General features: G+C 54.4%; 2 protein-coding genes across 2 annotated transcripts; one reads left to right on the top strand and one right to left on the bottom strand.

Moving 5' to 3' along the window:
• Positions 1–2372: 2372 nt before the first annotated feature.
• FA10DRAFT_282774 (hypothetical protein) lies at positions 2373–4217 on the top strand (the record flags this gene model as incomplete). The annotated part of the gene is made up of 3 exons (XM_025523793.1): positions 2373–2593; positions 2655–2781; positions 2967–4217. The coding sequence occupies 3 exons, from the start codon at positions 2373–2375 to the stop codon at positions 4215–4217; spliced, it is 1599 nt and encodes a 532-aa protein (XP_025380303.1).
• A 421-nt stretch (positions 4218–4638) lies between these two features.
• Positions 4639–11759, bottom strand: FA10DRAFT_236441 (putative POL2-DNA polymerase epsilon, calytic subunit A). Its single transcript, XM_025519074.1, has 3 exons — positions 10826–11759; positions 9766–10754; positions 4639–9705 (listed from the first exon to the last, which is right to left on the bottom strand). Exons 1-3 carry the CDS (start codon positions 11712–11714, stop codon positions 4708–4710), a joined length of 6876 nt encoding a protein of 2291 aa, XP_025380302.1. The 5' UTR covers positions 11715–11759; the 3' UTR covers positions 4639–4707.
• Positions 11760–11806: the final 47 nt, after the last annotated feature.

The following is an 11806-nucleotide window of genomic DNA, read 5'->3' as shown; positions in this document are numbered from 1 at the left end:
TTACTCCACCGTCGTCTCTGCGCAATCGACGCAGGGGCTAGGAACGCACCGAACTCCTCATGAAGCCTCTGCCGAAGCGAGATGGCCATGCATTACGCAGCTATAGGGTAAATCGCCGATCCGAAAATTGGACCGTGCGTCACGCGTCTGGCTCGTTCGTAAGCAGCTGGAGCGGCGTGCCAGCCGGCCTATCGTCATTCTCATTGCATGCTAATGCTGCTGGCGGCCCAATCGGCAACGTACTCTACAAATTTTGAGCCTTTAGAGCTATTTATTGAGGTTGGAGCCAAGGTCACGGCAAGCCCAGGGGCAATCCGCTCATCTGTCCATCCATTCAAGGGGTACTCTGGTCTGCCGAAGAGAAGGAGACCCACTTTGGCCTCGATCAGAGGTCCTGTTCGAGTTCCCTTTCTCGCTTTTAGAAGCTCTACCGGAGGCCCGAAGCTGAAGGGCTGGGGAGGGTGACGACTATGGAGGCCTTGAGCAGCGCTGTCTTCCTGTCCGTTTGACTCGAAAGACACTCGCTCCATCGTCGGATTAACAGTGTCGACGAGAAGCACGTTGACAGCCCATCTACTCTGGACATCATTGCCCTTTTCCAAACTTCTTTCCCAACGAGCGCTGAGTGCCGCTGCCAGCTCCCGCGCAAATGCCCCGCCGATGCCTTGACCGCCTAGAAAAACATATGGGCCAAATGGCTGGACCTGCTCGATGGCATGCTCGATGTACCACTCGGCTATTTGGCCAAGATTGACTACTGCCTTGCCACCAAAACGACCAGAGGCAAGGTCCAGTCCTTTAGTGGAGATAGAATACACGGTACGGGTATCCATTCGCTTGGTCAAAGCCTCGCATAAATTTTGATCGGGATCGATGAGCCACAAGGGCGGCAAATGGTTCTCAGACCCAACTTGGACCGTGAGGACGTCAGGGTGATCTGTGTCGCGGAGCTGAATGGCCTGGTTCGAGTACATGTCCGTGAACGTGTTAGCTTTACCCAGGACGACAGGACTCTGAGCGGAGTTGCATGTCGGCTCAGGTGTGGTAGCGACCTTCGGAGACGTAGATGAATGTTGCAGATGTCTTGATTTGACGAGCCGCTGGCGAGGCGAGCAAGGAGAGGAAGCCGTTGATTTTATGCCAACGAAGATGGAGGCCGACATTGCTCTAGTGGAGCTGCTTTCTCCCTCTGGAAAATAACAGCAGGCGCTAAGAGGTGAAGGCGAGACGGGAAACGTTGTAGACGAGGCGGTGCTGCTCTGTCCGCCACCATTGGACGGCTTTCTTCGAGGGAGATCGAGATACAGTCGCGGTATGTCTCGGCGACGATTGTGAGCGTTGTTTGGATAAAGTCGAGGAACGTGAGTGACCTCCAAGGGAGAAGGGGAGCAGGAAGGCATGTTCAGCGCTTGTTGAGAAGCTATGAGAGGAGGGGCAAACGAGAGAAGTAGGCGTCTATAAGTGTCCTGTCTCCTCCCACGACAATAGGAACGGGGGACCAAGCGCGGATATCAAGTCCGAAGCATTCAGGGGCGTTGTCGCTATGACCTATGCCGGAGTGAAAATTTCTCGTTCTCATGTGCGCAACTGACGGCCTGATGTCACCTCCCCTCGTTCGAACGTGACAAGACGCGGAGGTACTTTGACATGATGACTGGGGGTCTCCCTCCTCTCTCTAGCTACTACGGCGCCTCCATTCATGTGTCGTACTCCTGACAGACAATTTGGCTTGTTCAAGGTAAGTGAAACCAGATCAGACATATTGCAGATGGCCCTCTTCATCCGAAGAGCCAATTTGCCCTCGAATTTTTGGATTCGGGGTTGGAGCTTGTGGCGTAAAATGACGCCTGTCTGGGCTGAAGGGCACGGCTCGGAATAATGAGGACAGTACTACTAGCGATACGCCTAATTTCGACCTTACCATGTTCTGCTTTGCACAGACAAGGACAGGATGATACCACCAACTCTCCTTCGCTTTTTTCCGATGCTTCTTTCCGAAGTTCTTCCGAAATTATCTATGGACTTATCAATGGAGCTCACCAACCAACGAGGCATTTGACGGAGCCGAGCAAAACTATACAATCTTGATGCCAACCGATGTTTAAGAGCGTCTTCAGCCCTTTCTCCCCGGTTAAATTTGACGCCCAATGTCTTCTGGGCTATTTGGCGTGCTCAGAGGGCCCGCATCAGCAAGAAAAAGGGCGCAAACAGGATTGTGGAAAGTGTGACACTCTCTGCCACTCTCTCCTCAAATCGAGTCTCTTCCTCGTCGCTGCAGCTAGTCTGCTACCTGATACTATTTCGTTTGCTTCGCGCCGGCCGCGAGCCAAGCCTTCTCAACCCCTTCTTTCCTGTTAAAAGTTCTCTCGAGGATGGGCCTCTTCGCCGACTGGAACGGCGATGCTGTGCCCGTCGACTCGCACCAAGACTTGGACAGGCTCCGAAGCAATGTGGGAACGATGCTTGGCGGGATCCCAAACAAATACGACATTCTTCCCTCGGCTCTTTGCATCTGCCTTTATGTTCTTCTCCTCGTCCCCGCCTTCTGGCGTTTAAAGCGCAAAGAGCTCAATGGCCATCAAGTTTGGCGCCCGTGAGTACCTCTTCACTCGAGAGAAGGAGAAAAGTGATAATGACCCAGACTCTTGGCTCAGACTTCTCGTCATTTTCTCGCGAATTGTCTCCTTTGGATTGCGAATCAAGCTTTCTGAAGGGCACGACTGGGACAAGGACGTTTTCATTGCCCAATTGGTCCTTTTGCGCATCTCTCCTATTCTCCTTGTGAGTGTGCAAGATTCTTTTTGGGTGAAGGGGCGGGGCCGCTGAGACAAGACAATGGTGCATAGGCGTCAGCACTCCTCTCTCTATTTCAAGATGCGATCTATCCCTACCTGCCGCGCAAGGAATCTCCGCCTCGAGATCGCAAATTTAAATGGTTGCTTCAGCACTTCGTTCATCTTCTCCAGATTGGTTGCTATTTTGCATTCGGCGTGACGATCGCAATTGCTTTCGACGTTCGCAGCGCATTACACGGCAGCATGGAAGCCCGACAAAAACTGCACCAATCCAAAGAGATGCTCATCTACACGCTTCTCGCCATCAATGTTTTCCTTTATGCCCTCAACATCGTTCCTCTGGTTCTTCTCAAGCAAGGCCGCTATGAACCGAGGCTAGCCAATGTGCCGCAAAAGGAATTCGCCAAATTCGTCTGCCTTATGTCTCTCAACACATTTCTCCTCGTCAATTCCGTCTTCAAAACGGTGCAACTGCTTTCCCCCCAGATGAAGATGCAGACGATGCTCACCATCAACCAAAAATCGCTTTTTTGGGGCATCTGCATCGCAGGCGAATTTATTGCCTGTGCGCTCTTCGTCATCATCCCTTGGAATCGCATCGTCCCTCTTCGAGAGGTACTCGAAGCCAATCTTGCCAGCATGCCCCCGCTGCATCCATCTTATCCACCGCCATCGAGTGAAAATCCCGGACAGCCAAATCACCACGGAGCTAGTGCGGATGTGCATGCTTTCTACAGCTCCGACACAAGCTCAACATCGGGAGAAGAGGAAAAGGAATGCAAACAGATTGCCAGAGGAGCAGCCTCCATCAGCGCAGGACAGCACTGCTCTGAATTCTCTTCGATCAATCTTGGTGATCCTTTTGAGCCTCTGCCTCCGCCTGGTCACAACCAATTCCCAATCATCAATCACAATGGGGTCATCAGCACGGCCAACGGTGGAAGTGGCGGAGATCAAGGCGCTAGACCTCCATTCTACAGCCAAAGCCCTCCGCAACTCACATCCGTGTCAGCGCCGCCGAATTCTGCTACGGCCACCACTACGACAAACCGATCCAGCAGCTTGACGCTCTCGACGATATCAGAGGTGGGTTATAATCCTACGTTATCTGGCTCCCCCGCTCGCGCTCGTGCGGCTCTTAGCGCTGGCAACCCAGGTGGGTGTGGGGCTGCCGGTGGCAGACCGTGGAGCGCGGCAACAACTGCATCGCCCGTGCGTCGGCCAACGAGCACAGTGGATAGTCTGCAGAGCAGCATCTGCTCGTATTGGTCTGACGATTCTTCGGACGAGAAGGACGACGCGGGAGGAAAAAGAGGTGGTCTTGGGGGCTTGTTCACGAAGAAGCGGAGGTCAGCGAGCTTTGGAGCTGTCGAGAAGGACAAGGACAAGGACAAGGGAAGGATCATGAGAAGGAGGTCCTGATGCTGTGAGTCTCCTCTTGCCCTTTTGGCGCAGCACAGAACAGTGGGTCGAAAGTGTTCATAGGCGTTTCTGTTGACTTGAAAGAAAGTGAAGTGATGGATTCCTTACGCGGGTCTCTTCCACACAGAATGAGAAAGAAAAACGCAAGGGAGCTGATTTATGACTGACGGCGTCCCTTACCCTCCAGGTTCTGCACGAAGACGAGGAAGACGAGGCAGCGCCAGTTCCCAAACAAACGTCCGCCGCTTTCATCTACCAAGCGAGCTACCCGCCACATCGTCGACCCTCTGATCCTCCTCCAGTCCTTTCACACCCGCCGCGCGCTCTTGTTCGGACTGGGAGCGGAAATTATATATAGCCTGTCCCCCCCCTCTGTTCTACACTCACCCAATGCTGCTTCCAATTGCTAAAGATGATGAATGGATGTGATTGACAAGAGCGAAAGCTGCTGATAAATTGTTCATACTATACATCGGAGAAGAAGTGCCCTTCAACACCTCATAAGCATCTCCTGCACTGCGTCTTTCAAGAGCGGCAATGCGTGGTACTCGGCCACCTGTTTGAGCAGGTTCAAACGCTTTACGACAGTCCTCCGGTTGACCGCCTCGGTTTTCCAGGATCCCGCGCACTTCCTGCATTGCATCGCGACATTGTCGTCCCTCAGCTCGCCACACTTTGTGCACCTCAGATCCTGAAGCGCATACGCTGTCAAGGCCCTTGTGGCGAGGCCCACGAGCCTCAATTCGATGCGGCTCCGATCGTATGGGTGGGCGCAATTCGCACATCTCCATTCGCGAACTGTACCATGTTGCCTTGACATCAGGTCCGGATCCCTACATAAGTCCATCGTGCGTTCCTCGTTGCAGCAACTGCAAATCACTTGTCCTAATCTTAACGACGGTGTTTCGCATGGATTTCTCCACTCCGCCTCCATCGAGAATTCGCCGACGCCGAGCAGATCCAGCAAGTTTCTCCGGAGAATCCCCACTTCGACCGAGAGGTCCTTAGCGAGACCGAAGACGGCCATTGTCGATTTGACGAATTCCAATGCGGGCGACTGGGCATCGTACAGTCTGCCTGGCAGGTCCGGGAATGTCCATTTCACTGTCTCCGGATCATTCTCGACCTCGTCATCTTCTCCATCTTCCTCGTCAGCGATTCGCGGTCGATGCTTGTGCTGCTCGGCTTGGATTGTCGACACCATCTGCAGAAGCTTGCGGGTCAAAGAGTGGTTCAGAAGGCTCTTCGCTACTTTCGTATGCTCTGACTCGCGGTCGACAACCTGCTTGCCCTCGCTTTCATCGTGCGTCTCATTATTGATCTGCCGAGTTGCTGCCGCTGCAAGGGGGGTGCGATCGACCATTGTCGTCCTCTTTGCCTTGTACAGCTTATCGATCAGGTCGCCCACGGCAGTGGCAAATTTGGGTTGGAGAGCAGGTGGCAAGAATGTGGCAATATTCCACTGCATTTGCACCTCGTGATCGTTTGCCAAAGACGACTTTGCCAGCTCCTGTTCCTCGGCCAAGGGGTTGGCACAGATGACGCCTCCAAAGTTGGCTTGATCCATCCAGACGAGGTACTCCCAAAAGTGGATGATGTCCATGTGAATGTGCTTGAACAGATCTCGGCTCGTCACAGCGCTGACCAGATATCGCCCATACGCTGCTGCACTTCCAGCTGTAGGCTTTGAAGTGAGGAGGAAGAGGCGATTGAAGCTCGCATAGACGATGTGGGCACCCAAGCGCTTGAACTCGCCAAGGAGCTGGAGCAGCGTCTTGCGCATCAGACCCTGAAGGAATCGTTGCATGGCCGGCTCGAACATCGCGCTCGAGTTGCTGGAAGCCCACCGCCAGAAGTTGTCTGCAAGTACATCGCTTGCACTGCTTCGCCCCCTTGCCTTGTCGACGTACCAGGCCTTCGCCATAGCTTTGACCGCGTTGAAGACTTGTGATGTCAGGACTGAGTCGCCGAGAGCCGCTGTGGAGTGCACGGTCCCTTTCGAGTATTCATCGAGGTTGTGGGACGCCGTATCGAAAGCCATCGAACCGGATCCGCTCCCCTCCATGTCATTGACAGAGCCCGATTGCAGGACGGAGTCAATTGCGAGGTCTCGAAGACTGATCTCAAATGTCACGTTCGAATATGCCCCAGCCCTTGAAATCTCGAGGCCAATGTCGTCTTCCTCGAGCGTCGAAGCGTTGTTGCCATCGTCTTCGCGTCCACCCAGGTCAGGCTGGTCACCTTGGCTCCACCAAAGCAGCATATCCTGTCGCACCAGTCGCCGCGCAAAGTCGATATCTGCGCCAAAGATGGCCATGTCCCGATCTGATGTGAGGCTGCACACGGGCACATCAAAGTGGTTGGAGAGCTTGATTCGCTCATCGATCCACCGAGAGCAGCGCAGGTAGCAGTTGATCATTCGCCGGGCGCTGTAAAGCTGCCAGCCAAGAGCAGGTAAATCGCCGTCTAAGTGATTCGAAGGCAGGGTGAGAATTGGGAATTCCATCACGGCCGACCCAATCATCTGCTCGTAGTAGCTCTGCGTCTTTGATGAGTACGTGGTGAGCATCGCGGACCCCTGGTGAGCCTGTCGCAATGTGCTGAGATCTCGCGCGATTGCCTTGAAAGCCCTCCCGGCCGTCGTATGGACCTTGACTTCGGCGCTTTGGAGCCGATCGTGATACTCGAAGATGCTGTTGTGCACGATTCCCTTTCGCTTCATCGAGGCGGCCCGATCTGCGTACATGGTTGCCAAGTTGGGAAGCTGCTGAAGGCGAGCAGAATCGACGATGTGAACGCGCAGCTGCCCTTCTGGAGAGAAGAGGCCAACGACATGACGTCCGTCCTTGGAGGCGTGGTACAAAAAGAAGTGGCGCACGCTTCTTCCGCCGTCGAGGTATCGATGCTTGTCATACGACGAGTGATTGGCCTTGACAAGATCATCAAGGTCGAATCCTAAGTCCAAGGCACGACTGAGCTTGTTCTGGCTCTTGCGATCCATGGCGCACGACGATCCTAGCTTGATGAGCGCTCGGACGTCCAGAGGGACTTGCATCTCATAGACCCCTTCGACATTTGGGTGGTTGAGCATTGCTGAAAAGTGCGACTCTTTCTCAAGGTACGCTTCCTCTGTCACAGTGACTTTGTAAAGATGCCGACAAGGCGTGCCGCGCGGCAGCGATCTGATGAGATTCTCGACCTTGTAGCCGTCCTGGAATGTGCCGCTCCTCGGTAAGGACTTGAAGTTGACATAAAAGATGCGAGGGACGCGCATCTTCAAACTCTGCAGCTGTTTGTCCATTAGAATCCATAGGCGGTACTCGCCAGCCCTCGAGGACGGGCAGATCTGCACCACGTCCCACACCGCCGTCGCCAGGGTTCTAGAGCGATGCGAGAACATCGATGAAGAAGCCATGCTGATGGTTCCCATCGGTGTCTCGCGCTCCTGACGCTTCTTGCTCCACCGCTTCTTCATGACGCGCACCCAGCCAGGGTAGTCAGCATTGATATCTGGCAATGCTTCTTCGGGCGGTTCCATAACAACTTCCGGCCGGACGGAAGCCTTGGTCTGCACTGGCTTCTCGACGCTGAGCTGGTCAGGGAGAGTAGCAGCCTTTGCTCCCTTGAACATATCGGTAAGCTTGCGTTGCTTGAACTTGTCGTCCTGGTTGGCCACCCTCTTGAACAGCCAGTCTGGATGACGAACCCTGGGTACCGGGTTTGGCACACGCTGCATCGCTGCTGGAATCGTGATGAGCTTCTGGATCACTCCGCCGAAGCGCTCGATATAGTAGTTCCAATCGAGGATCGAACGCAAATCAAAATCGTCGAGTGCATTGTCGCGCAGGAAGCGGCGGAGGTAATGCTTCTTGATGCTTGGCTCGGCGTTGAAGATCGCAACAGGCACCGCTCGTTCTGTCACGGGCGCACCAAAAGGTTTGGCAGAGACGATAAACTTGCAAGCCAGACCCTTGTCCTTGACCATCTGCGCTCCTAGGAACTCGGCCAAACGTTTGGCCGTCGTGATAGCTGTCGATTTCTGGTCTCCATACTCCAGCAACGTTTTGCTCATGCTCTTGTTTTCAGCGATGAGGTCGATCAGCTCTTCGTCGTGCAGAGTCGAGCCCTTGGAATAAAGGACGTCGAGCCACTGATTGGCAACCTTGGCCACAGCAGCGTAGCACTCGACGAGAGTGTCGCCGAGAAGAAACTTGTCAAAGATCTGCTTTTGGAAATCTTTGATGAGCTGAAGCTCGCCGCGACGCTTGACCTCGAAGCCTTTGAGTTCTGCCAGAGAGCCGTCATGTTCAAAGACGGCGTAACGTTTCTTGAGTAGCTTGTCCTCTTCCTTGCTCGAAGGTAGGATCATGGCACGGTACGGTCCGTCTAACTCGAAGAAAATCGAGTTCTCCGAGTGGACCTCGTAACGGCCTGTGTCCTTGTCGACGAGGTCGTGGTATTGGTGATTGGTGAATTGCTCGTGAACGAGATGATTGAGCATCGAACAGGGGTACGAGATCCCGAGACCTTTGCCTCCTTTGGTCTTGAAAGTGAAGTTTTCAGGAAACTTGCCAGGAAGCATGCACCAGATGCCGTCTGTGTCCAGCTCGAGGGGTCGGCCGATTCGGTCGACGAGCTCCTTCGCCATCTGGATGATCGAGGCGCCTGTCAAGCAGGTGATACCCGCCATTTCCATCGAGTACCAGCGTGCTCCTTTTCGCATGACATAGCCGTAGAAGGAATTGAGAATACACTTGTGGGCCAGCTGGAGGGAGTCGTAGAGGATGATCATCTTCTTCGCCTCGACGACATCGGCCAACGAGGCTGTCCCGTCATTGGAGCCGGCATTGGCCTTGTCCAGGTTCTTCTTCCAAGTCTTGTGCAGCCCTTTGTACTCGTACCGACGATCTCGAAAGTCACGCACCGTGTTGATGTAGAACGGGTTCTCACGCTGGCAGATGGTCGTTTCGCGAGTCACCGTCTTTGTCTCATGCGTCTTCTTGTACACCTTTCGGCTGTAGTCGCCCAGGCGCTTGTGAAGTAGCGCATTCTGCTCGCTACGACCTAGATCGTGGTAGCTGCGACGTGGTCCATTGGGGTGGGTCGCAGGAAAGCTCTCGTTCGTCAATGCGTGACGAATCATGTTGACCTCGTCCCTTTTCGCAGGGAAATATTCTCCACGCCAGGCCCACTCCATCTTCTTGTCACATTTCATCCCTGGCCGGTTATAATCGCACGTTGCGCAGGTAGCCTCGTTGACGACTGCATCGGGCTGGAGCCGATTGGAAAGCATGATGTTGGGGTACATCGCTGCGACGTCGAGGTGGTAGATGAGAGGCTCAACTTGCATCGTCGGGCAGTCTCGCAGCGCCTCAAGCATCCCTTGGATCTCCGTTTTGACTTCGTCATAATTGGTCACGTCTTCAACCCTCATTTTGCTTTCTTCGACGATGCTGAAGCGCAACGCCTTGTCTAGGTCGTCGATGAGCTGGATAGGATAAAGTTAGGCTCTCATGTGTGAACCCTGACCTGAAGATCTGCGACTCACCTGCTGAAATGCTGCAGGATCAACTTTAAAGTCGGTTGCGATATCACTTCGAAAGACGCCTGCCTCGAGCGCCTCTACGTGGCCACCGACGTATGTCTCCGATTCGAGAAGATGACCCTCGTAAGTGTTGCCGATCGGGTCTGTGTGTCGGTTGGGCATGACGATGTTGCCCTTGTACGCCTGGACCATGAGCAGCGTCTCGCACAGTGTCCCGCTCCCCTTTCGTAGCACCTCGTCGGGATTGAGGGGGATGATGTTGCAAAGACTGAAGATGAAAGGATGCACGTACTTCATGTAAAGGTAGTAGGTCGCTACGGCATCGGAGACCGAGTATTGAGCAAGCGTCTGGGGCTGGTCCGTAGCGTAGGGCGTCATGAGTTCCGGGTCCAGTTCCATGGGATCGTAGCCGAGCTTGGCGACGGTGACGGCCTTGAGACCCTGGCTACCTTGAGGCAGGTAGGAGTCTCGCTTCACCCAACGGAAGCAGTCCATATGCGCCGTCGTACGACTCTTGTATTCTCCATCATTGTCCTTTGAGAAGCCAATCTCGTTGAGCATGTTGAGGCCGTGGTAATTTGCCCTCGCTTCCACAAATGGAAAGTCGAAGGAATCACCGTTGTAGGTTGCGACAACAGTGGGACGAGTATCTTGAATGTGGGAGAAGAAGCGTCGGAGGACACCAAGCTCGTCTGCCTCGTTGAAGATGACGAATTGGCCCTCGTATTCATCCTTTGGCGAGTACTCGAAGTCGTCGATGTCCTCTGAGATGATCTCACGATTGGTGATGAGGAAACCCTGTCCATCGATCATGTACGAGATCATCATAATCGAGTCAGATTCGGCGTCGGGAAACTTGAGCGGCTGCTTGGTTGTCTCGATGTCGAAGGCGAGAACGGTAGGTTCGGCACGCTTGACGCGCGAGGGTACGCCCTCGAGCGAGACTACGCCCTCGTTGAAGCTCACGGTGTACCACAGACCCACTCGGATGTCTGAGGAGATTGTGTATCAGAAAGTGAGCCAGGCTGGGCTGGAGGTAGGGGTCAATTTTCATTCTACTCACCGTTGTCGATGGCCATGCGTAGGTAGTAGGGAACGTCGTACTCTCGCAGATCGGTGATGCATTCCTCAGGATCCAGTGTCCTTTGCCCCGCTCCAGCACCTCTTCTTGCCTTTGCTCTGGCGTCAGTACTGCTCTGTTCGTCGGCCTCGATGCCCTCCATTTCCATCATGAGGGCCGCCGATGCGCTCCCTTCGTCCGCCAAGACGTCGGCGTAAGTGTCGATGGCGTCTCGCGTCTTCTGTGCCTTCTCTGCCAGGGGCAGCAGCTCTCTCCGGACTGACAAGAGGTCCTGTACGTTGTGAAAGCTGAGCTTGATGAATAGCCGGTTGTGACCGACGAGGTGATTGGGAAGCTTGAGGTCTTCTTTCCGAAGACGTTCCAAGCTCGAAACAAGGCCTTCAAACTTGCGCTTGATCCACTCCTCGACATGTGACTCGGTGTTTGGTCGACATCCCACCAAAAAGTAGGGAGCATAGGGAACAGTGACTTTGAACATGCTGGCATCGTCCTGGATAAAGTAGAAATCCACGGCGTTCTTGCCAGAGGCGTGGGTGGGGCCTTCGAGGCTGTCGTCTGGCACAATCGTCGGATGCATATTAACCAGCCAGGCCTCGCGTGATGGTCCCTGATCCAGCCGTTCGAAGCCGAGCCGAGCGTCTATCTCGTCGCGGGCGGCTGCTTCTTTGAGCCTGTCCTCAGCCGCCGACACACCGTCAAAGGCGCCCTTGGTGAGGGATGCCGAAGCAGCTGCATGCGCTTCCGACTTTCGCTGGAAGGAGCTGGAGGCGCCGCCCCCTCGCCCGCTCCCCCTCTTTCGAAAAGTACCCCGACCACGAGCGCCACCGCCTCCATTGGACGTGAGGCCAAATGTGCGACTTGGGCCTGGCATCGTTGGGTTTGTCCCAAGACGCGACTAGGTGGATAGGTAGGTGATGGTTGGTCACTTTGTCCGAAATTGCATTCGCGCTTCTTTTCGCGCTT

This window comes from Acaromyces ingoldii (assembly GCF_003144295.1).
Source record: "Acaromyces ingoldii strain MCA 4198 unplaced genomic scaffold FA10scaffold_1, whole genome shotgun sequence".
NCBI classification, from domain to species: domain Eukaryota; kingdom Fungi; phylum Basidiomycota; class Exobasidiomycetes; order Exobasidiales; family Cryptobasidiaceae; genus Acaromyces; species Acaromyces ingoldii.
The sequence above is the reverse complement of the archived record's forward strand: the minus strand, read 5'-3'. Positions and strand labels throughout refer to the sequence as shown.